The sequence below is a fragment of the Bombina bombina genome, chromosome 1, assembly GCF_027579735.1.
Source record: "Bombina bombina isolate aBomBom1 chromosome 1, aBomBom1.pri, whole genome shotgun sequence".
NCBI lineage: Eukaryota > Metazoa > Chordata > Amphibia > Anura > Bombinatoridae > Bombina > Bombina bombina.
This window is the reverse complement of record NC_069499.1, coordinates 1,340,187,899-1,340,215,773: the sequence shown is the minus strand read 5'-3', so window position 1 is coordinate 1,340,215,773 and position 27,875 is coordinate 1,340,187,899. Positions and strand designations below refer to the sequence as shown.

Here is a 27,875-nt window from a genome sequence, read left to right as displayed (position 1 = left end):
ACTTAGATAGAACTTCTGTAAGAGTGGATGACATAACTGCAGCCATATCCTGCAGAGTGAAAGAAGCAGACGCCGTTGAAGAACAAGGCGTTGCCTGAGTGAGTGGTAATGGCTGTGATGCTTGGGGAGACAGCTGCGGCATATTCTGAACCTCTTCAGTAGAATCCTGAGCAGCATCCGCTATAGACAAACTTTTATTAAAGAAAATGTGATCTCTGAACTGTAAAGTCCTTTCTGTACAAGAAGGACAAAAAGTAACAGGAGGCTCCACATTTGCATTTAAACCTAATGAATATGTGACACTTTGAAGATCCATAATCTTATTTAGTACGATTATGGTACTATAAGTATACTCTTCTAAACAAAGTACAGCTTGGTCACCTTTAATTTCGAGTATGTATAACCCTTATTGAAATAAACAATGTAGTGAATCCTATGTATATTGAACAGTAAAAAACACAGTACCATGTTACAAATTTGATGAATAACTTTAGCCACCAGTGCACCCTGTAACAGCGCTACTGCGGCGCCTACCTGCCCCCACGCTACTGACACAGAAATGAAAACAAACTCCCTGATGCTGCTGACCGTCTGCTTCAAAGTACAACCATGCGGTCCAAACAAGCCCCTAGAGTTAACGTCCTCAGTCGAACTCCGTCAGAGACAAGTGCGCGGCTACTAAAAATACCCTCACAACAACGATCGATTGATCGGTAGTGCACAAAAGCAACACAAACACACCTTGACCCAAGTAATAAAAATTACATAAAAATCTGAGTTTAGTATTTTAAAAAAAAAAACAGCGTCATTATAACAGCCACTATGAGAGCAGTAACAGGATCCTGTACTAATTTCTTAGCCCCATAATGCGACTCTGTACCAAGTAAACTGCAAACTCCCACTATTCCAGAGATCAGTTTAACAAGTAAAAAATACCAGATACAGTCCACCTTCTGAGTGAAATAATGTTTCCCAGAATCAAACAGCTGTACGTACCTGGAAGCTGGGCAACAGCTTAATTAGTCCCACAACCAAGAGGTCCTGCCGTTCCCTCCGGTAGAGCTGTGAAGACATACAGGGTCTTAGTTACCACATGCTAAGACCATCATCTGAAGGGCAGCACACATCATGGGAGGCACAGTGAGAATAGATCCCTCCAGTTCCCATTGCTTTGAAGCCACCAGATGCTTCTCTTTTGTTAACTGAAGAGACTGATCTGGTCTAGGCTACACCCTAATAAAATAGTACACTTAGGCACTACAGAAAAAATAATAAACTCTTGATTGAAGAATCTAAACTAACACCTCACTTTACCTCTTCCTATCACTAACACAGGCAAAGAGAATGACTGTGGTGCTCTTTGCCTCCTCCTGCTGACCAGGAGGCGTAATCCCATAAGTAAGGATGAAATCCGTGGACTCGTCATATCTTGTAAAATAAATATATATTTATAGATATGTGTGTGTGTGTGAGCATTGGAGCTCTTTGTAGTCAAGTGGCTAAAAACATATATAAAATCATATTTATGCAATATTCATATTTAATAAAGTGTGTATTTAATGTAAATATTTAACATTCCATTGTTCTTCATCATATATATACAGTACATGTAGAAACATGTATTTAAGAATAAATAGAACATATTGTGCCCTATGTGAAGAACATTGGAATGTGAAATATTAATATTTCATGATGGGTTAGTGCACTTGAGTAAACACGATCGGGTTTATGCACGAGTTAGGGTTTTTTTTATACTTTTTTGTGCTTCATTAAAGTCTATGTGAAATAGGTTAATGTGTTAGCAATATTCGAAGCTCGGCTTTTTGCACGTGCAATTTTTTTTTTTACTTTCAACTTGCAATACGTGTACTATCTGACACACGCCACTCATAATCTAGCTCATAGTATGCTGCATTGACGCTGTACTGCATCAGAACTAAGGTCATACAGTTTTCTGCACTAAGGTTAGATGTTTTGCTATACAGAGGTCATAAAGTAATATGCATTGATTTTATATGGTATGTGACACTTAGGTCGTACAGTATGCTGCACTGAGGTTGTATGGTATGCTATACTGAGGTTATAAAATACGGTGCAATGAGATTGTAGAGTAGGCTACACTAAGGGTGCACAGCATGCACCACTAAGCTTGTACAGAAGGGGTCTCAAACGCAAATTAATTTGGGGCCACTGGTCAAATTTTCTTCTCCAGTGGGGGCCGCTTCCAAAACTTCGAACAAATTTAAACTATATATATATATATATATATATATATATATATATATCCCCCCCCACACACACACACACATACACACAGACCCTTACACACACAGACCCAGACACACATATATAGACCCACACATACACACACACACAGACATACCCACACATACACACACAGACAGACCCACACATACACACACAGAGTCACATGCACAGACCCCCCTCACACACACCTACACACACAAAACCCCAACACACATATACACACACCCCTACAGACTCACACAGACCCACACACACATGAACCCACACATACACAGACCCACACACACACAGACCCACACACACACACACACAGACCCACACACACACACACACAGACCCACACACACACACACAGATCCACACACACACACACACAGATCCACACACACACAGACCCACACATACACACAGACCCACACATACACACAGACCCACACACACACACAGACCCACACATATACACAGACCCACACATATACACAGACCCACACATACACACAGACCCACACATACACACAGACCCCACCCCACACATACACAGACCCACACATACACAGACCCACACACACAAGTTATGGCATGGCAGTATTTTAAACAAAGCAAGCTATACAGTCCCTCTCTTAGATAGAGACACAAAATAAAACTCACTATAAGACAACTGTGCTTGGCACATACCTTGCTCAACCCCATTGTTTGTCCTCTTCTGCTGCTGCTCCTGACCACCTCTGCTGCTGCCTGCTTTCCCCCAGAGTCTCACTGAGAGTTACACTACACTCCCCCAGTGAAGTCCTGAGTCCCCTCGTCACTGCCAAACACAAGCTCTGGGCAAAACAATCCCAAGTTTGGCGTGCTGCACACTCAGGGGCTTATATAGAGGAGTGGGCCTGGAGCTGCAGCTCCTGGCGCCCCCAGAATTATGTTAATCAACCCACAGCTCTCAGTTATGGGGAGTAAGTGGAGGGCCGCATTGTAACTGATTTGTGGGCCGGAAATGGCCTGCGGGCCGGTACTTTGAGACCCCTGCTTTAGTATATTTGCATCTGTAAAATAGGATGGCTTGGAAAAGGTATAGGGCCAAGTTTAAACAGCAATATCATATGTCATTTAGGCAATATTTATAGCTTATTTCTTCTATATCATTATTAATACTTTTATATACATAGTACTATCAGATAGATAGTACAGTACTGTAACCAGAAAGGTGATAGTTCTTTTAAATAAATACAGAGTATCATTTGCATTATAGAAGACAAAAAACAAAGCAAAGATGCAGAAACAGATGATTGTGACTTTCTCACAGGGGGGGAAATGGTAATTTTTAATCTTTTTTTTTTTTTTATGAAAAAGTCTGGGTTTTGGAATAATAATGGATATTAGAAATCCTGATTTTGGGTATTTGTATCTACTGTATATTATTTAATTGTTCCAAGATCCAAGACGGTGCTGTTATGCCCTGCAGATCATTATTTTATGCGGTTTCTGTTGGCCATGTAAGTGATGGTCATCTGGGGAGCATGAGCTGTGGATTATCTAGGTTTAGTAAAAGCTTTTCACACTGATTTACACTATCAGCTACTTTACAGATTGAATAATCTGGGATTAGACACAAAAGTAGGGTTAATATTATACTAGCTGAAAGACAGGTAGCAGTGTCAGTGGAAAGGTCTCACTTCCAGTGTTTGAAGCTAATCCCGCACCCTCACTAAGGTTTTCTTTAGTTGTTTCTTAAATGAAGTAGGATTGCATAATCAACAAATGCATAATAAAAAGACAATGCAATCACATTTACTCTGAATTTTAAATAGGTAGTAGATTTTTTTCAGACGGATTTCAAAAGTTTCTTCTATTTCCCTGCCCCTTTATCATGTGACAACCATAATCAAATCACAGACTCATATACACATTATTGACAGACTCTTGCACACTTCCTGTTCTATATACAGAGATAGAAATATATATATATATATATATATATATATATATATATATATATATATATTCCAGATAGGTAAAGCACTCAAAGTACCACAGCTTCAATCCAGCCTGCCCGGGGTGCTTTAAAAGTATATCATATGCATCCAAGAGTAAAAAGCACTCACCGGGTCTTTACAATATCAATCAAGTTTAATATGTAATATGTATGCATCCCTGAACAGTAGAGTCTTTAGGGAGCACTTGAAGCTTTTAAAACTAGAGGAGAGTCTATAATGAGCCTATAATGAGTGTCTAGATTCTGGATGAAGGTATTTTGGACCATTCCTCCTTGCAAAACATCTCCAGTTCAGATAGGTTTGATGGTTGTCGAGCATGGACAGCCCGCTTTAAATCACCCCACAGATTTTCAATGATATTCAGGTCTGGGGACTGGGAAGGTCATTCCAGAACATTGTACTTGTTCCTCTGCATAAATGCCAGAGTAGATTTTGAGCAGTGTTTTTGGTTGTTGTCTTGTTGAAATATCTAGCTCCGGAGTAACTTCAACTTTGTGACTGATTCTTCAACATTATTCTCAAGTATCTGCTGATATTGAGTTGAATCCATGCGACCCTCAACTTTAACAAGATTCCCAGTACCGGCACTGGCCACACAACCCCACAGCATGATGGAACATCCACCAAATTTTACTGTGGCTAGCAAGTATTTGTCTTGGAACGCTGTGTTCTTTTGCCACCATGCATAACGCCCCTTGTTATGACCAAATAACTCAATCTTTGTTTCATCAGTCCACAGCACCTTCTTCCAAAATGAAGCTGGCTTGTCCAAATGTGCGTTTGCATACCTCAAGCAACTCTATTTGTGGCGTGTGTGCAGAAAAGGCTTCTTCCGCATCACTCTCCCATACGCTGAATTGTTGAACAATGCACATTGACACCATCTGCAGCAAGATGATGTTGTAGGTCTTTGGAGGTGGTCTGTGGGCTGTTTTTGACCATTCTCACCATCATTTGCCTCTCTGATATTTTACTTCTGGCCTTAACAAGAACTGTGCCTGTGGTCTTCCATTTCCTCACTATGTTCCTCACAGTGGACACTGAAAGCTTAAATCTCTGCGATAGCTTTTTGTAGCCTTCCCCTAAACCATAATGTTGAACAATCTTTGTTTTCATGTAATTTGAGAGTTGTTTTGAGGCCCCCATGTTGCCACTCTTCAGAGGAGAGTCAAAGAGAACAACAACTTGCAATTGGCCACCTTAAATATATTTTCTCATGATTGGATGCACCTGTCTATGAAGTTCAAGGCTTAATGGGCTCACCAAAACCAATTGTGTGTTCTAATTAATCAGTGCTAGGTAGTTACAGGTATTCAAATCAACAAAATGTCATGGGTGCCCAAATTTATGCACCTGTCAAATTTTGTTTTGATGCATATTGCACATTTTCTGTTAGTCCAATAAACTTCATTTCACTACTGAAATATTACTGTGTCCTTCAGTTATTGTGATAGATCAAAATGAAATTGCTGATCCAAACACCCAATTATTTATAAATTTAAATCATGGAAGTTGTCAGGCGTGCCTAAATTTTTGCATACGACTGTATATTTTATATATATATATATATATATATATATATATATATATATATATATATATATATATATATATATATACACACACACACATACATACTTATCTGTCCATTTAACCTGTTTGTGTTAGGGCATTACTCCAATGATAACTTAAATACCACTGATAACCCAATAAAAGTTAAATCCTGGTGCAAGTATTTCTTGAAGATAAGAAATGATGCGTGTTGTATAACACAAAACAGTTTTTCTGGTAAAGATCTATCAGCGCCCATAGCGTTCTTGTTCTTATAATTGGAGCACATTAATGAAAAACAGAGGTTATCTGCAACAGTTACAGACATAGCATCTCATTCATCTCATTAACACTCTGCATAGATCTTTCGTCTCTCTGGAGTCCCTTAATGACAGACATGCCTGTCCCCCAAGATTCAATATACACAACCCTAATACAGATATGATCAGCAATACATATAAGCAGCTAGGGATGATGGTTAATGAGATGCAATTACAGCTTTTAATTCTACTAAACTCTCCTCCCCCTCACTTTTTTTTCCATCCCTAGTTTCAACCCCAAAATACCTATGTGCTTAACCTTTTTGAAGGGGTAAATGCATACAACTACATTACAGGTGGAGCTCAATCGATAGCACAGGATGCATTATCATCTTTATGCCTGCCTTTGCACAAATAATAGCGTACAACAGGCAGAACTTATTGCTCCCCACTGGAGCAGTAAAAAATAACGTTATATGAGTACAAAAGAGAATCGTTATTGATTGGATTGAGCAACGTTAACACACGATAGTGGTAATATTTTTGCACCCCAAATGTTATCTAGACCGTAGAAAGTTGGTAGAAAAACAAGTTCTAATCCTAAAATAGAAAGAAAATACTTAGGTCCATGGAATATTTTTTATTTTTCATCGTAATACCCCTCAGCTGAACACACATCTGCAAAATGATGCAGCAACATTTTTATATCTTCCAAAATAGTACTGGGTCAAGGTCTCACCTCTTTAATTAATTTGTAAAATTTTACAATGGTCTCTCCACGCTGAAAGAAATCAACTAACAAACTTCCCTCTGCATCCCAAAGCAACCCTGCCTTCACCGTGTCACCACTCGCTTGCACGTGAAATTTCGGGGGGGAGGGCGGCTAGAAGAAACATGGTGCTTTCACTGTTTCACTGCTTGCATTGTGCTTTTGTCTCACAATTAAAGTTGTAATACATTTTCCTATAAAAATAATCAGGATTCCTTTGAATTCTAGTCAGTAGTTCTTGTGAACTCCATCCGCTGTCTCATCTGGTCTACAGTAAATGTGGTCTACAGTAAACATGTGGTGTAGCCATCATGTTGACACATTTCACACGTACAAAACTTCAACTAATATTGCCTGTACTGTACCACCCTGTGGACTCTTTATTATTTGTATTGTCAATCTTTGGTCACCCATCGGCATGTCATGAGTTCTCTTCAGCAGCAACTGTTACTAGATGTTTATAGCAAAGGGCTTTTTCACATGACTCTTCCCAGATGGAGCAACGTTTCCTAATGTATCAACCATTTCCTGTTGGAGTTAATACTCTAATGAACGCATGATATTCCTTTGATCCATTTTCAACAAATCTCTCAACAGCTCACACATATGTCATATAAATAGGAAAAGATTAACATCAGATGCTTGAAATATGACACCTGCACAATCAAAACAATATATGTATGTGCATAAGCACACACACATGCACAGACATTCATCACATACACACCCACTCACTCCAAAAACATACGAACACACAGACACTCACTACAAATACAGACACACACACACCAAATACATACACAAACATACACAAAGGCACACATGCACTCACACTAGGGTTGCCACCTCAGCCATGTTTTCCTGGACACTTATGAGTTATACATGCTGCAGGGTGTGCAGAGGGGAACATGAATAGTGTTGTTCAGTGTCACTATTTGTGTGCTTTCCAGAGTTTAAATACATGTTCCTACCTGCATACCCTGCAGCATGTATAACTCATAAGTGTCCAGGAAAACATGACTGAGGTGACAACCCTAACTCACACAGATACATACACACGAGCTCACACACATGCACACGCACTCACACAGATACATACACACTCTTACACACATGCACACACGCACTCACACAGACACACACACGCTCACACAGATATATACACACTCACACACATACTCACACAGACACAAACACTCACACACATGCACACGCACTCACACAGTTACATACACACACTCACACAGATACATACACACTCTCACACAAATACTCACACAGTTGCATACACACTCTCACACAGATACATACACACTCTCACACACATGCACACGCACTCACACAGATACATACACACAAGCTCAAACACATACACACTCACACAGATATATACACACTCTCACACACATACTCACACAGATACATAAACACTCTCACACACATGTACACGCACTCACACAGTTACATACACACACACTCATACAGATACATACACACTCTCACACAAATACTCACAAAGATACATACACACACACACACACACTCACACAGATACATACACACTCTCGCACACACACAAGCTCACACACATACATACTCACACAGATATATACACACTCTCACACACATACTAACACATATACTAACACAGATACATACAGACTCTCACACACATGCACACACGCACTCACACAGATATATACACACTCACACATATACTAACACAGATACATACACACTCTCACACACATGCACACACGCACTCACACAGATACATACACACAAGCTCGCACACACACACTCATACAGATACATAGACACTCACACACTGACACATACACACAAGCTCACACACTCACTCGCTCTTAAAATTTCTAAATAAATATAATTTAAAATAAATGATTTAGCTACATTTTTATCATGCCTATTTAAAAAGGCTAAAATTATTTTGTGTGTACTTCTCCAGTTCTCTCTGAATGAACAAAATAATTATCCTTTTCTAACGTGTCTCATGATAATTTCTAAGAATGTTTTGTTCTCTCTTTCAGTTGCTGCTTTCTTATTTATTGGTGGTGGTGGTAGGCAGTGCATTATGTCTGTCAGTGAGTTTGTAATGTTTATGCTAATATTTTCCTTCTTCAACATAAACAATGAATCTAAAAAAAAAGCATAACTGCATTAGTGAAAAAAAGCATTGATGTGGTTAATGTATTCTCTACTTTATCTCCAAAGCTTTACAAAGTCATCCAGGCCATTAGGCCACGATTGATGGCTGAGTTGTTTTAAAGGGACAATCTAGTCAAAATTAAACTGATTCAGATAGGGCATGTAATTTTAGACAACTTTCCAATTTACTTTTATCATCAAATTTGCTTTGTTCTCTTGGTATTCTTAGTTGAAAGCTAAACCTAGGTCGGCTCATATGCTAATTTCTAAGCCCTTGGAGGATGCCACTTATCTCAATGCATTTGACAGTTTTTCACAACTAGAGGGCATTAGTCCATGTGTGTCATATAAATAACATTGTGCTCATGCCTGTGGAGTTACTTATGAGAGGGCACCGATTGGCTAAAATGCAAGTCTGTCAAAAGAACTGAAATAAGGGGGCAGTTTGCAGAGTCTTAGATACAAGGGAATCACAGAGGAAAAAAGTATATTATTATAACCGTGTTGGTTGTGCAAAACAGAGGAATGGGTAAAAAAAGGGATTATCTATTTAAAAAAAAAAAAAATCTGGAGTAGACTGTCCCTTTAAACAACTTTTCCATTTACTATTAATTTGTGTCCACAGAAATTTTTCCAGGGGGGAGGCAAAAAAGTGAAATGTGCCCAGATTATAGATATACTGTATATTAAACGTGGGGGGTTGAAAATTATCACAACACTATAAATTTTGGAGTCACTATATGCTAAACTTTAATAAACATTTGATATATTTTTTGAGTGTTATAAAAAAAACGCTTTATGCAGACTCCTAATTTACAAATAGAAGGAGCATATAGTTTTATTTATTTATTTAGTGTCTTACTTATTTGATCTGTTGGATTAAAAAAAGAAAAAGAAAATCAAACGTAAACCCAAAAGAACCAACATAAGTTAACATATAAATATACAGCCTAAAACTGCTAAAATGTAAATTTCTCTATTTGTGCTATTGCCAAAACTTTCAACAAACTATTCCAGTATGTGTGCAGGAGGACTCTGCACAGAAAGTGTTAACGCAGAGCACACTGCCATTAACAAGATACCTTATTCTTTCCGGCTGTTAAAAAGGTTTTGGGAGTGAATACATATAACTAGCACTTGTGCAGAGGGTCTGACCATACAAATAAATATATAACAGGGAGGTTATATTGCAGAGTTTAAGATCACTGGTACTCAATGCAGTCTCCTACCTGTTTAAAGGGTCAAACAATACTGCCAGCTGCCTTCTCCAGCGTGTACACGTTGCTCATAGTCTCATACACACAGTGCATTCCCTGCCTGGGACACATGCACACACAGCATGGAGGGGGCGTGACCTCATGCAAACTTTCTGCCTTCCAGAAAACTAATTTCTCACCACTGTACTATGCATGCTCGGAATTAAGAGTCCAAAACTGCAGTGGCACAATAATGATATTGAAACAGAGAACTATAAATTCCAAAATGCTGTTTAACTCCCAGAATACTGTGTTTCTTCATCTAAAATGCAGTTACATTCAGGGGAATTAAAAGTGGTGGGTGGGTGTTGTATGATAGTGTGTATGGTGTGTGTGTTATATGAGAGTGTGTTGTGTGTGTTGTATGAGAGTGTATGTGGAGTGTGTGTGTTATATGAGAGTGTGTGGTGTGTTTGTGTTGTATGAGAGTGTGTTTGGTGTGTGTGTTGTATGAGAGTGATTGTGGTTTGTGTGTGTTATATGAGACTGTGTGGTGTGTGTGTGTATGTGTGTTATATGAGAGTGTGGTTTGTGTTGTATGAGGGTGTGTGTGTTATATGAGAGTGTGTGTTGTATGAGAGTGTGGTGTGTGTGTTGTATGAGCGTGTGTGTGTTATTACCTTTTACAACACTTTCAAGTTTGATTACAATCAGAAATAAAGTATGCACACAATTGCAGCTGTATTGTATTTTATTTCAGAAATCTTCAGACCAAGCATAAAAATAGGGTTGGGAAGGTATGTGGTATCATGACAATGGGTCTCTGGGAAAAAAAGTTTGAAGAACCATGTACTAGAAGATACATAGGTGACTGGGCACAGGTGGTATACAGGGTCACTCAATCGCCCATCTCCGAAAGCTCTAGCTTAATCATACCTTAGCTAAAAGGTCAACAATTCCATAACTGCAGATGGTACTTTTCTTTGAGGTTAAATATTTAAAGGTCCATAATAATCAACCTAATGCTGCATATATTATTATTCATAAAGGTTAATTTAATAGTTTTGCATGTTTGTTTTTTTTTTTTAAACTAGTATGTTTTATAAAAAAAATCTCACTTTAATGTCCGTAAAATAGTCCCAAGAAAAGATTTTCCAAAACGCCCCAGAAATGGGCATTTTTTTCTTTTCCCATGTCCAATCAGAATTGGCTTGCTGATAAGACATTGGAGTGTGTGCGCAATAGCGTGTTAGTTTCGGCAAACTGCTACAAACTGCTAAACAACATTATAATACAGCACAATCAAAAACAAAAAGTATATAAGAGAGTCGAGATGTAATTGCAATATATCAATCAATCTAAAATGCTCTAAATGGTTTCTTTCTGTGAAGCTCCTTATAAGCAGAGCGCTATCAGCTCTCAGGATATAGCAACCATTGCCGATCCGCTCAATCATGAACGTGCAGGGGCAGGATAAGGTTTTGATTGGCATTTTCCTTTAATACTGCAACCTGCCCTTTATAGAAGACGGAGAGAGGAACTGCTTGAATGCTGAAATGCGCAGGCTCCGACCTACATGCTGGTCATCCAACTCAGAAAATAATTGGATGTGAAATCAGAGATTACAGTGGGCAGTGGAAGCGAGAAATATTATAATAATTATATTTATTAGATGTATATTGATGACAATTGGATAGTTGGATTTAGAAATAGATATATAGATTTGTAGCACATGCTTTTCCTTGCAATTTAATACAAAGACGAATTACATCTTTTGTTTTTGATTTAATAGTGTTTTTTTATTTTCCTTTCAATTTTCACAGGATCCATTATTAAAAGGATACTAAACCCAAATTTTTTATTTTGTGATACAGATAGAGCATGCAATTTTAAGCAACTTTCTAATTTACTCCTATTAGCAATTTTTCTTCGTTCTCTTGCTATCTTTATTTGAAAAAAAAGTCCAGAACCATGGACAGCACGTATTTATTGGTGGATGAATTTATCTACCAATCAGCAAGAACAACCCAGGTTGTTCACCAAAAATGGGCTGGCATCTAAACTTACATTCTTCATTTTCAAATAAAGATACCAAGAGAATGAAGAACATTTGCTAATAGGAGTAAATTAGAAAGTTGCTTAAAATTGCATGCTCTATCTGAATCACAAAATAAAAAATTTGGGTTCAGTATCCCTTTAATGAGAAATTCAATGTGGCCCACATTTCAGAAGGTTGGGCATTAGTGGTTCATCTGAAATGTTACTGCCATCTAGTGGTTTGTGTGCAGAATGACTCTATATGATAAGGCCTTTATATTCAAATATGATGTACAATGATATCCTTCTAACATAAGAACTACTGCAGAACTGTAACAAAATTGGTTATCTAAAACTAGCTACTAGTAAAACATATACTAAATCTCCTCTAGAAATCACTAAATAATCTAGTTAAAAAGAGATATACTCTAATTTCTTACAGTATGTCATGTTTGCATTACTGAACCTAATAAATGCATTTAACCTACATAAATAGGTTACACGTGTAGGTAAAGTCCATGATTAGGACATGGACAGTCAGCCAATAATGAACAAAATCACACAATCAAGTCAGTAATCTGACATTTTCTGCTTGGTAGCTGCAGTTCCCAAGCAGGACTTTATCTATGTATTGAACCCATTTGCAGCTGTTTCACATATCTAACTTCATAGTTCCGATGCTAGTGCTGCTTAGCTTTGCACGGGATGAATGTGGGGAGCCTGCTCACTTCTGTGCCCCCACCGTACACTAGGCACCAGGGCAGCCCCCTAGGAACCTCATAGGATAGTCTAGGCACCCTGGGGCAATCTGTTGTGTGCAAGGGTGGAAGAGTGGGGGATTTAAAAGGGCTAAAAAATACAAATAAAAAGGTAAATAAATACTGTCCCGCCCTACCACCAATATACATAAGGAACACTCCTGGCACATTCAAAATAACATAAAAGAGGAGATTTGTCAGTAAGGGGAAAAGGAGAGCAGGTGGGCTATTAAAGGGTATTACAATTGTGTTTTTTAAAGGGACAGTCTAGTCAAAATTAAACTTTCATTATTCAGATAGGACTTGTAATTTTAATCAACTTTCCAATGTACTTTTATCATCAACTTTGCTTTGTTCTCTTGGTATTCTTATTTGAAACAAAACCTAGGTAGGCTCATATGCTAATTTCTAAGCCCTTGAGGACTGCCTCTTATCAAATGTTTTTTAAATTCCTTTTCACAACAAGAGACTGATAAGTTCATGTGGGTCATATAGATAACACTGTGTTAATGCACAGGGAGTTATTTAAGAGTTAGCACAAGACAATACTAAATGCAAGTCAATAGATAATAAACAGTCACATGTGATCAGGGGGCTGGAACAAGGTTCTCACAGGGTAATACAAGGTAATCACAGAGGTAAAAATGATATTAATATAACTGTGTTAGTTATGCAAAACTGGGGATGGTAAATAATGGTTTTATCTATCTTTTAAAACAATAAAAATGATATTGTAGACTGTCCCTTTAAAGTTAAAAAATGAGATAACAAAAACTCTCAGATTGGCATTGCTGATCCTTCAATAAAGGATACCAAGGAAGTGCAGCAAAACTGATAATAGAAGCAAATTCAGGGGTGTGGAACATTTTTAAAAAACTACTTGTCCAAGGGACTAAAGCGGGAGCCCAATCTACTTGTCCTGATTCGAAATGTAATTTAAAAAAAAAAAACGAAATAAGGTTTAATAAGATTTTTATTAATAACAACTTAGAAGCAATCAACAAATGCAAGTAGTTAGTGGAACACTTCGCTGGTAGGTGACAAAATGCTAAAATAGCATCTCATGTGGAAAGCAAAAGATTAACCCACAAGCTACACTACAGCAGAGTATTTCTGTCTCTAACCTCCACATGAGATGCTATTTTAGCATTTTTTGTCACCTACCAGTGGAGTGTTCCAGACAGATTTGTGAAGGAATTAGGTCTACTCTTCTAATTGCCGCTGTGGGTTCTTACCACACTCCTCTGTATCCTACTCCGTGGTCCTAATTAAAGTTTATCTGCTTTCTTCAGGGCTCATCTGAACATCTCATGAGAATATATATATATATTTATATACATACACACACCACCCCCAGTGAACAAAATGGGCACCAAATGGTATCCATAGCAACCCCATGTGTACTACATCATACAATGAATAGTGTTTGAATATACAAAAAAATCAACAAAAATTCATCCAAAATTCATCAAAGATTCATAACAGAAGATGTTAACAACAGTAGATGTGAAGTCACCATATATTTGTATGTAATAAGGAAACAGCTATCCGTAGATCAGCCTATGTACACAAAACCGTTCTCATATATCCCCATACAGAGATTTTCACTTAACCCTCTATTAAATACACGCATACTAGCGCAACGATTAGATTTCATGACATCTGAATCAAATTCACATCTCCATATCCCTATAGTAATGCGCTCCAGTCTGCAGTAATATTTGTACTTTAATACTGTTTGCCAACTTGTCTGCACCTGAAACGATCAGAGGATCTTTATGGAAGAACCTTGCAGCTATCTTCTGAGACAAATCGCTGCATTTTCGTAAAGCCAACCATACTTAGTTACTTCCTGATGCGAGTGCAAAAAGGGGGCTGCCCTCTGATATCGCTTATGGTGTGTCAGAGTGTTTGCTTACGCAGACATCAAAACCTGCAAAAACTAATTTCAGGGAGGTGGCTTCACCCGCTACTGCGCCGCCACACACACCCCCCCCCCAGTTATATATTGGACACCTTGAAAAAGTAGCTTTATTGCACAACCACATACAACAAACCTATTTTTCAGTGATCGTACGCTTGTTGAATGCTTAAATATTTTAGAATATGAAGTTTAATTACGTGCAGTAAATAAGGTAGTATTTGTGTTTTATTTTATTAAAATCAGTGGGGGCTTTTTGGTTACTGATGCATGCTTTGAGGGTTCTATAACGTCCCAGCAACTAAAGGCATTACTTAAAGAAACACTTTTCCGGATTTGGGCCACATTGGATCATGGTACTTGGAGTTTCAGGGAGATTGCATTCCATTTGCTGGCATCAGGGAGCCGCTATTACAATCAGGGAGACTCCCTGAACTTCAGGGAGAATTGGGATATCTGCATACGTAACGCTGATCCAGTTGTAAGGAAGCGCTCTTACTAGCCAATCAAGACCCCAATGCCCCCCCCCCTTGGAGCCGACCCTGCCTCCATGTCAAATGACCTTAAAAGAAAAGAACAAGACTGTAGACTTCAAATCATGGAATGGCCAGCACAGTATCGGGAAGAACTTTCTGAACAACATTTGATTTCCATTGTAGAAAGAATGCCACAAGTGTGTTTTGTTATTTCGGAGTCACTGTACTGTGTAGGTTCCAAAAAAGCTGGAAAACCTGAGGAGTTCTAAAACTTTTGACTGGTAGTGTATATTTCCCTATACATATGTAAATGTATGCAGTGTTCAATATATGCAGTCTCTCCAATAGGGATGAATTGAGCTTTAATGTATTAATACCATGTATGTTAATAAACCTCTGGAATATCTCCTGTGACCAATTCAGAATATATACAATATGTGTAAGGTAGTAGACTGTGTGGAAATAGCTGTGAAATAGTCTTAAAGTTTTTCAAAATGCCCTTTCGAGGAGTTTCCAGTACCTAGAGGTGCTGATTCAATAAGCCAAAGGTATTGAAATGAGGAATGTCGAAGCTGATCGCCTCTCCCTGCAACTTTGGAGTGGTGATGGTATTGCACGATGGATAAGTATCTGCCTGGACTTCTCTAATATCTAACAGATTGTGGTTGACCCGTAATTGTGTTAGCCAGGCCCAGTTAGCAAACCCAGGCTCCTTTTTGCCATTACACTGAGTTTTGTGATTTTCTAATATATTTTAACATGCTTGTGTATTTACATTTTCTTTGTAATAATTAACTAGTGCAGCTTGCTAATATGTGTGGCCTTTTGCCATCACAGCCACATATCTCACAATAGACCCCGTATATTACTCCCCAGCACATACTCTCAATACCCAAGGCACCCAATGCAAGAGCCCCTCTTAACCCCCAAGGGACCCTTACTCGATTGCACTTAAAAAAGAAAACTCAACACTTAATTTAACCCCCTTCTGTAGCTAGATTCTGCTCTCCAATCCCCTCCAAAAATTCACAACACAATCAAAATTAATCTTTCCTGATTCAAACAGAGCATGCAATTTAAACAACTTTCCAGTTTAATTCTAATACATAATTAGCTTCATTATCTTAGCATAATTTAGTGAACAGCATACCTAGGTAGGTTCAGGGGCAGCACTGGACTATTGGGAGCTAGCTGCTGATTGGTGGCTTCACATTTATACCTCTTGTCATTGGTTCACCTGATTGTGTGTTCAGCTAGCTCATAGAAGTGCACTGCTGCTCCATCAACAAAGGATATCAAAAGAATGAAGCAAATTTGATAACAGAAGTAAATTGGAAAGTGGGTTAAATTGTATGCTCAATCAGAATCATGAAAGAAAAAAAAATTAACGGCGAGATTACGAGTTTTGCGTTAACAGGGGAGCGGTGCTAACAAGCCTTTTCTGTTCACCACTCCCTTAAGACAACGCTGGTATTATGGGTTTCTACAAACCGGCGTTAGCCGCAAAAAGTTGAGCGTAGAGCACAATTTAGCTCCACATCTCACCTCAATACCAGCGCTGCTTATGGTAGCGGTAAGCTGGCTAAATGTGCTCGTGCACGATTTCCCCATAGGAATCAATGGGGCAGATTCAGCTGGAAAAAAAACCTAACACCTGCAAAAAAGCAGTGTTCAGCTTCTAACGCAGCCCCATTGATTCCTATGGGGAAATAAAATTTATGTCTACACCTAACACCCTAACATGAACCCCGAGTCTAAACACCCCTAATCTTACACTTATTAACCCCTAATCCGCCGCCCCCAACATCGCCGCCACCTGCATTATATTATTAACCCCTAATCTGCCGCTCCGGACACCGCCGCCACCTACATTATACTTATGAACCCCTAATCTGCTGCCCCCAACATCGCCGACACCTACATTATATTTATTAACCCCTAATCTGCCCCTCCAACATCGCCGCCACCTAACTACACTTATTAACCCCTAATCTGCCGCCCCCATCGTTGCCTCTACTATATTAAATTTATTAACCCCTAAACCTAAGTCTAACACCACCCTAACTTAAATATAATTTAAATAAATGTAAATAAAATAACTACAATTAAATAAATTATTCCTATTTAAAACTAAATACTTACCTGTAAAATAAACCCTAAAATAGCTACAATATAACTAATAGTTACATTGTATCTATCTTAGGGTTTATATTTATTTCACAGGCAACTTTGTATTTATTTTAAAGGGACAGTATACTGTCAAATAGTTTTTCCCTTAATGTGTTTACAATTGCTTTTTTTACCAACTGCAGAGTAAAAAATGTATGAAAATTAGCTTTTTAAGGTTTATTTCTGTATATTAAAGCTCTGATTTTGTGTTTTGAAGCCACAGCCTAATAAAATAGGTTGAGCTTGTAGGTATAATCAGATCTCATTTCTGTATCACATTGTGCACATATACCGGCTTCTTTATCTTATATCTGTCCTTAAAACAATCACCAATACTTTGAGAGAACAATGGAAAATCAACATTTTATTACCTTATCTCTGCTTTATCACACTGGGAGTGTAATTTCTTCTGCTGGCTGTGTTTACAAAGCTTATCTATAGCTGGTACGCGCGGCCACAAACTTTCAGAAAAGGTGGGGATACCACATGCTAAATTAACAATTTCAAATGCCAATATAAGGGTAAAGGAGCTACTTGTAAACAATTTAATACACTCCAGCAGATAAAGTGGAGCATTGGGAACAAATTAAAGGGGAGAAAAAATTTGAGTAAACTGTCCCTTTAACTAGGTACAATAGTTATTAAATATTTATTAACTATTCAATAACTTCCTAGTTAAAATAAATACAAATTTAACTACAATTAAAGGGACAGTCTACACCAGAATTTTTATTGTTTTAAAAGATAGATAATCCCTTTATTACCCATTCCCCAGTTTTGCATAACCAACACAGTTATAATAATATACTTTTAACCTCTGTGATTATCTTGTATCTAAGACTCTGCAAACTGCCCCTTTATTTCAGTTCTTTTGACAGACTTGCAGTCTGGCCAATCAGTGCCTGCTCCCAGATAACTTCACGTGCACGAGCACAGTGTTATCTATATGAAATACGTGAACTAACACCCTCTAGTGGTGAAAAACGGTTAAAATGCAATCTGAAAAGAGGTGGCCTTCAAGGTCTAAGAAATTAGCATATGAACCTCCTAGGTTAAGCTTTCAGCTAAGGATACCAAGAGAACAAAGCAAAATTGGTGATAAAAGTAAATTGGAAACTTGTTTAAAATTACATGCTCTATCTGAATCATGAAAGTTTATTTTGGCCTAGACTGTCCCTTTAAATTAAATAAACTAAAGTACCAAAAAAAACCCCACTAAATTACAGAAAATAAAAAAATAATTAAAAGAATTTTAAACTAATTACACCTAATCTATTTCCCCTAATAAATAAAAAAGCCCTCCAAAATAATAAAATTCCCTACCCTATACTAAATTACAATTAGCCCTTAAAAGGGCTTTTTGTGGGGCATTGCCCCAAAGTAATCAGCTCTTTTACCTGTAAAAAAAAAATACAATACTCCCCCAACATTAAAACCCACCACCCACACACCCAACCCTACTCTAAAACCCACCCAATCCCCCCTTAATAAAACCTAACACTACCCCCTTGAAGATCACCCTACCTTTAGCCGTCTTCACCCAGCCGGACACAAGTGGACCTCCAGAGGGGCAGAAGTCTTCATCCAATCCGGGCAGAAGAAGTCCTCCAAGTGGCAGAAGTCTTCATCCAGACGGCATCTTCTATCTTCATCCATCCGGAGCGGAGTGAGTCCATCTTCAATCCAGCCATGGGGGTCCATAATAGAGATGTCAAGTCCATACAGCATCGCTACCGGCACTGCAAAATGGAACTAGAAAGAAAGATCTGGACCTCCAGAGGGGCAGAAGTCTTCATCCGATCCGGGCAGAAGAAGTCTTCATCCATCCGGAGCGGGTCCATCTTCAATCCAGCCGTGGGGGTCCATAACAGAGATGTCAAGTCCATACAGCATCGCTACAATCGGAATTAAGGTAAGAAAAATCCTATTGGCTGATCCAATCAGCCAATAGGATTGAGCTCGCATTCTATTGGCTGTTCCAATCAGCCAATAGAATGTGACCTTAATCCTATTGGCTGATTGGATCAGCCAATAGAATTGAACTTCAATCCTATTGGCTGATTGGATCAGTCAATAGGATTTTTCCTACCTTAATTCCGATTGGCTGATAGAATCCTATCAGCCAATCAGAATTCAAGGGATACCATCTTGGATGACGTCATTTAAAGGAACCTTCATTCTTCGCTTTGACTTCTTTGAAGAGGATGCTCCGCGTCGGCTGGATTGAAGATGGATCCGCTCCGCTCCAGATGGATGAAGATAGAAGATTCCGTCTGGATGAAGACTTCTGCCGCTTGGAGGACCTCTTCTGCCTGGATCGGATGAAGACTTCTGCCCCTCTGGAGGTCCACTTGTGCCTGGCTGGGTGAAGACGGCTCAAGGTAGGGTGATCTTCAAGGGGTAGTGTTAGGTTTTATTAAGGGAGGATTGGGTGGGTTTTAGAGTAGGGTTGGGTGTGTGGGTGGTGGGTTTTAATGTTGGGGGGGTATTGTATTTTTTTTTACAGGTAAAAGAGCTGATTACTTTGGGGCAATGCCCCGCAAAAAGCCCTTTTAAGGGCTATTTGTAATGTAGTATAGGGTAGGGATTTTTATTATTTTGGGGGCTTTTTTATTTTATTAGGGTGATTAGATTAGGTGTAATTAGTTTAAAATTCTTGTAATTATTTTTTTATTTTCTGTAATTTAGTGTTTTGTTTTTTTTGTACTTTAGTTTATTTAATTTAATTGTAATTAGTTTATGTAATTAATTTAATGATAGTGTAGTGTTAGGTGTAATTGTAACTTAGGTTAGGATTTATTTCACAGGTAAATTTGTATTTATTTTAACTAGGTAGTTATTAAATAGTTAATAACTATTCTACCTAGTTAAAATAAATACAAAGTTGCCTGTAAAATAAATATAAACCCTAAGATAGATACAATGTAACTATTAGTTATATTGTAGATATTTTAGGGTCTATTTTATAGGTAAGTATTTAGTTTTAAATAGGATTAATTTATTTAATTGTAGTAATTTTATTTCATTTTATTTAAATTATATTTAAGTTAGGGGGGGTTAGACTTAGGGTTAGACTTAGGTTTAGGGGTTAATAAATTTAATATAGCTGCAGAGACGTTGGGGGCGGCAGATTAGGGGTTAATAAATGTAGGTAGGTGTCGGCGATGTTAGGGACGGCAGATTAGGGGTTAATAAAATTTAACTAGTGTTTGTAAGGTGGGAGTGCGGCGGTTTAGGGGTTAATATATTTATTAAAGTGGCGGCGATGTCCGGTCGGCAGATTAGGGGTTAAAAACTTTAGTTAAGTGTTTCCGATGTGGGGGGGGGGGGCTCGGTTTAGGGGTTAATAGGTAGTTTATGGGTGTTAGTGTACTTTTTAGCACTTTAGTTAAGAGTTTTATGTTACGGCGTTAGCATATAAAACTCTTAACTACTGACTTTTAAATGCGGTATCAGTCTTGACAGGAGAGGGTGTACCGCTCAATTCTTCCAAGACTCGTAATACCAGCGTTATGCAAATCCCATTTAAAAGATAGGATACGCAATTGACGTAAGGGGATTTGCGTTAAGCTCAAGTCGCGGAAGAAAAGTGAGCGGTACACCTGTACCTGCCAGACTCGTAATACCAGCGGGCGTTAAAAAGCAGCGTTGGGACCTCTCAACGCTGCTTTTTAAGGCTAACGCAAGACTCGTAATCTAGCCGTAACACTGAGCCCTTCCACTTTTCTTACTGATGAGTAAATCAATCAATCTGAGATTAAACTTTATGTAGAAAAACATAGCTCATTTTCTTTGAACACATAAAATTTTATTGTATTAAATTAAAAAAAATGTCAAGCTACTTTTGTCACTGTCACCATGACTACATTCAAATTCTAATACAAGTACAGGATATGAATTAGCCTGATCAAAACTATTTGTTACTAATTGTCTAGTGCTAATACTTGTTTTTATTTATTTATATATTTTGGGGTTTTTTCTGTTAGACTATGCTAATTATTATAACTCATATGGCTTCTAGTATATATAAATTATGCAATATAATAGCATATTTAAAGACCCAAAGTTTTTCATGCATATGCAAGAGCAATTAATATTATTTTACCAAGTACAATTTTAAGTTAAAGCTATTTATTCTGATTTGTTAAACTAAAAGGACCGTTTGTTCACTGACTGACAGCTTCATTTAATGGAGCCACCAGCATAAAATGAAACAGTATTTCTTTCAGTGCAGTTACATTTTTTTACAAAAATAATCTAATGCAACAAAAATGTAAATGCCCTATGATAATTATATATGCAATATTTGTTTTAATTGTTAGTTTGTGCTGAAGGAAGAGCACCCATCTGATTATTCAGTGAATATAGGAACACCTTGTACAATGTAAACGTGCTCATGTAACCCATCACTGGTTCAAGGGCATACTGTGTGATCTATAGTATCTGGCAGATAGGTGTGAAGAACAATCGGTGATCTATAAAGTGCCTATCAGATTGTGTGCTACAAAAAAACATAACATAAATAGAAAACAAATACCCAAGCGACCATGTGCTAAAATGTTTACTGTCTCTATAACATGTTGCAGTGCTGTATAAAGCATATGTCAGATGCAATGACATGGAAATAACAAACCATATTATTCATTTGACCCTGAGCCACAGGAAGGTTATAAGGGATGGTTAAGCTGCTTGGCTGATTCAGCAAGATAACAATATTAAGACAAGCATGCTGGCAGCTAAAAGTGAATATGTGACTATATTAATGGACCATGCAGACTACTGGGATTGAGATTGTTACTGGGACATCACATAAATATGTATGTGTGGGAAAGACAGAAAAATTATGAAATATTAGAAAGCCATACCCAGCCATATCTAAAATTTTGTTTGGTGCAGATGGATACGTTCTAGGACTCGCAGCTGTGAAATGCAAATCCAACCTTTATTGGGTTATTGTGTAATGCATGCGTGTAATATATGCACATGCGCGTGCGTATGTATGGCTACTGCATTTATGGGCTGGCTCTTTTGAACAAATTTGTTGAGCCATGCTTAGCCTAAATAAGGAATTGGTGAAGCTGCAGAAACTAGAAAGTTAATGAATCTATCCCACATATGTTATAATAAAATCCTGCCTAACTACACGCAAAGACAAAGACTAAATAAAGCTGTCTGTTACTTTGAGATCTGTCTGGTCTAAAACATCTGTTGCAGAATGAATTATAGAAATTTGTTTCATTGAGAGTTCTGTGTCTCAATTCATTTACTGGATGAGAAGACATAGCAAATGCAGTGCAATGCATTATCCAATCAAATGTGAGCTTTATTCCTATACTCTAATAGTAGAATATCTCCCAGTGTCAGTGAAATGCCTTACTAAGTCTCTTTCTGACCTTGTGCAGTAAGAAAACACTCTGTATTGTATGTAAAGTGCATCTCTGTCCAATCAGTGCTGCAGAGAGAAGATTTCAGAGCTGCAGGACAGATGCAATACATCAGTGTTTTTCAACCAGTGTGCCGTGGCACACTAGTGTGCCGTGAGAGATCCTCAGGTGTGCCACGGCAGACTGACAACAGTGTGACATATTTTTTAAATTTTGCTTGTTTTTTTACTCCAAGTGCAGGGGTAGTTTGTAGGAGGCATGGCATAACAGCACAATACATACAGTATGTGTGTGTTTGTGTGTATGTGTATATATATATGCTGTATTAGGCTACAATGTGTGATTTTTTTTAAATTTTGGGATGGTGGTGTGCCACAGGATTTTTTAATGTAAAAAAGTGTGCCACGGCAAAAAAAAGGTTAAAAATCACTGCAATACATGACCCTATGATGTAAGAAGGATACATTGTGTGACTCATCAACAGATCAAACTCACCATCTCTGTGTCCTGCCCTCTGAGCAGAGGTTTCTCTTCGGGAAATCTCAGCTCACTCATCCCAGATAAAGTAACCTCTGGCAGTAGCAAACCTAGGACAGAGAGAAAAAAATATATACTTTTAAATTAAAAAAAAGAAAATAAATGAATATATATATATATATATATATATATATACTGTATATACACATACAATCACACAGATATATAAAACTTAGGAGCCGATCAACATTGTTTATATACAAATATATGTAAAATAATCTCAAAATGAAGGAATTAGAAGTAAGATCTTAAGGATTTAACATAGAAACATAGAGTATGACAACAGATAAGATTATATTCTTACTATAATGTGTAAGCTTAATAAATTCATATAATAGCTGTAACTCAGACATTTTTTTAAGTCCTCCCAAGTCATGATATATATTTCATACTGTCAAATAAAGTAGCGCCATTTACTTCAAAACCAGTGAGTGCACACTTTATTTGTGATTATCCGGTTTTGGTTTATTGGCTGACAAACAGACGATAAAATAGATTAAGAAAAACACATTTTGGTTTGCATAAACACATGTATTTATTGTGATAAATGTAAAATTACCATATTTAAAGGGACACTGAACCCACATTTTTTCTTTCGTGATTCAGATAGAGCATGCAATTTTAAGCAACTTTCTAATTTACTCCTTTTATCAAATTCTCTTCATTCTCTTGGTATCTTTATTTGAAATGCAAGAATGTAAGTTTAGATGCCGGCCCATTTTTGGTGAACACACTGTGTTGTTCTTGCTGATTGGTGGATAAATTCACCCACCAATAAACAAGTGCTTTCCATGGTCTGAACCAAAAATTTGCTTAGATGCCTTCTTTTTCAAATAAAGAAAGCAAGAGAATGAAGAAAAATTTATAATAGGAGTAAATTAGAAAGTTGCTTAAATTTGCATGCTCTATCTGAATCATAAAAGAAAAATTTGGGTTCAGTGTCCCTTTAAACAAAATGTAATACCTGCTAATATAACCAGCTTATTGTGGTCTTGATATATAGAAAGGGGTATACAAAAAAAGTAAAAAGAGAAATATCTTAATTTATAGACAGATATAAATAGAATGAAAAATCAATTAGTTGCTTGACACACAGACAGGAAGATGGCTGTATCCATTTGCTGACTCATTCACCGTATCACACACAAAGGTGCAAGATATGCAGATTGCTGATCACACACTGTGAACTTCCAGACTGCAGTTTTTAGTCTAATTGAAGTCGTAATTTATCACATAATCAAAAACCTCCCTATATTTCTCCTCACTATGACTATTCATCACATTGCCTAACCACCCTACTCTACTGCTGCCAGCTAGTTCCTGAGCACCCTATTGCCCTTTCTGCCCCTTTACCACCATACTATACCAGTACCCTGTTGCTCACAACCATGCTCTTCTGCTTGCAACCTGGTAGTCAGCTTCTGCTGCATCTCACTACCGCCTTAACTTGCTCTAGCACATTAATACCGCATCTCCATAACCCTCACAACAGACTTGGTCTATTACGGCACCCTACTCCTCTTCTCCATACCATCAGTATAAAGTGTCAGCAGATTAGATTACCTTCTTCCTTGCTGCGCAATCATCCCACTCCAGCCACCCTGCATCAGCAACTGACTCCTAACTCCCTAACAATTCCCATAAATAATACTACTCATCCAACCCCAGCTATCCTCAGTTCAATCCCACTGCTGTAATGCCCTTCATGTGCTGCTGTACTCACAACACAATTCTATTTCCCCTTCATCACATAACTTCCTTTAACTTCCCTTCTCTGTTTTCACTGCCACTATAAAGTCACCTTCTTTGTTTTTGTTTTCCTCTCTCCTGATCTATCAATTCCAACATTAAAAAAGCTAAAGTTGCCTTGTTTTCCAGACATACATGTTTTCCAGCATCTACTTCCAAGATATCAGAGAAGCATAACCTAGCATAACCTATCCTAACCTAGCATAACCTATCCTAACCTAGCATAACCTATCCTAACCTAGCATAACCTATCCTAACCTAGCATAACCTATCCTAACCTAGCATAACATATCCTAACCTAGCATAACATATCCTAACCTAGCATAACCTATCCTAACCTAGCATAACCTATCCTAACCTAGCATAACCTATCCTAACCTAGCATAACCTTGCAAAGCCTATCCTAAAAATAACAACACAAACTTGAAATACTCTCCTGCCACAGATCACATCTCCAGTCCCCAAAAATACAGTACCTTTTTCCTCTCCATGCCACAAGGATATCAGGGATGAAAACATCTTCCACCCTGCGCATACAGAGATACCAGAAACTCCTCCTTCTGATCGATAGGAATAAAGATATACATCCCCCCCTCTTCAGTCAGAGCACATTGCTCAAAGCTGTCCTCCAATAGAGATAGAAAGACCTCTCATCTTCCCATCCTACAGCTACATCATGAAAGGACCAGCATTCTGACAAAGGCACCAAAAGCCTATGCCACACCCAGGTATGTTAAAGTGATACCAGGACTAAAGCAATGTTTAGAAATCCATACTGCATAGATACTACTTGCACAGATTTCACTGGGAAAATGATGATCATTTACTGCATATGGTCCATAAATATGAACATAGGAGGCAGCTGGTAAAGCTGCCCTACATATTATTGGGATATCTGCTCCCTTATTCATACAACTAGAAAATTCCTTTAAAGATATAGGCACAGCACATAATAATCTTTAAAGGGATATATATGAATGTCAAAGTTAAACTTTCATGATTCAGCATGCAATAAACAAAACTTTCCAATTTAATTCTATTATTAAATGTACTTAGTTTTTTGTATCCTTTGTTGAAGAACATTCATAATTAGGCTCAGGAGCACGCATGTGTCTTAACCGCTATTGCAAATAATGCTGCTCTTATAGGGACAGTCAAAGCAAAACTAAACTTTCAGGATTCAGATTGGCCATGCAATTTTAAACAACTTTCCAATTTACTTTTATCATCACACTTTGTTCTCTTGGTATTCTTTGTTGAAGGCTAAACCTATGTAGGCTCATATACTTAGTGCATTTTGACAGTTTTTCACAGCTAGATAGTGCTAGTTCATGTGTGCCATATTAATTAACATTGTGCTCACTCTCATGGAGTTATTTATCAGTCATCACTGATTGGCTAAAATGCAAGTCTGTCAAAAGAACTAAGATAAAGGGGCAGTTTGCAGAGGCTTAGATACAAGGTAATTACAGAGGTAAAAAGTATATTAATATAACCGTGTTGGTTATGCAAAACTGGGGAATGTGTAATAAAGGGATTATCTATCTTTTTAAACAATAAACATCTTCAATTAGACTGTCCCGTATATTCTTCATCAACAAATACCAAAAGAATAAAGTCAGTTTAATAACAGAAGTAAACTGGAGTGTAATTGTTTGCATTTAGGTCCTTTAAACTAAAAACATTATACAAGAACAACCACAAATTTTTAGAGAATTTTGGCCCTAAATTTGCTACTAGACAACAACATCTTAGAGGCATCTGCATTTTATGGATAATAAAAGGGATAACCACAGCATGAATAAATATGGGAATATGGACTCACAAAACACACTATATAAAAACGTTAATACTGCTTTTTTTATTGATATCTTTGATTATTTATTTTGTTGAAACAATACCTGGTTCTAAATTTTAGAAGACCTAAATTGTAACAACCTCTTACAAAAATCTTGGAAAACTTAATCCAAGAGACACCTTTTTACATAAATTGGAAAAAAAGATCTTCCAAATAACCCCCACAATAACCTGCTATTGAAATAAAAACAAAAATCAATCTAATATTTACCAAAATCATTGTCAAAGTTGCACTCTTGGAAGACCCTGATTCTGTTTCAAACAAGGAAATGGCAAGTAACTTAAGCATACTCATGTATGCTTGTGCCTGATTGGTTTATCAGCTGTATTTTTAGTGGCACGGAAGCACAAGTTTGACTATATAGACAAAACACTAAAATAAATTAATTTGTTAAAAAATAACATATTCTAATATAGTATAATATTTAAATTATACACTGGAAATTTCTTCAGAGGGCTACCTTACCTACTACCGTACTTATTATTGCTTTTTTATTTAAATTCCTTTTGTACTCAATTTACCTCTCCCCTTGCCCAGGAAAAAGTATATGACATGTAAAACAAAAGTAGATGTATGGCTGTTGACACCTTGAGAATTGGGGTGTTGAATCTGCTTCTTACAGAAGTTCAGTGGGTACCTAGTTCTTACAGGACAATGCCAACCTACAGAAATGTGAAAGAAACCTGTTTCTCTCAATAGTCTTAAAGGGACACTGAACCCACATTTTTCCTATTGTGATTCAGATAGAGCATGCAATTTTAAGCAACTTTCTAATTTACTCCTAT

The 27,875-nt window shown here is 37.5% G+C and overlaps 1 protein-coding gene across 5 annotated transcripts in view; it reads right to left on the bottom strand.

Moving 5' to 3' along the window:
* The window catches only part of NDRG4 (NDRG family member 4), a 312,038-nt gene that overhangs the window by 270,728 nt on the left and 13,435 nt on the right, over positions 1-27,875 (bottom strand). For 2 of the 5 annotated variants that reach the window (XM_053702558.1, XM_053702544.1), the window contains exon 2: positions 23,442-23,533. In XM_053702558.1, coding sequence (XP_053558533.1) covers positions 23,442-23,501 — 60 coding nt within the window. In that variant the 5' untranslated portion in view covers positions 23,502-23,533. Of the gene's footprint in view, positions 1-10,234; positions 10,297-23,441; positions 23,534-25,708; positions 25,805-27,875 lie in introns of those variants that run through there. The other 3 variants (XM_053702536.1, XM_053702550.1, XM_053702576.1) reach the window with 3 other exon arrangements.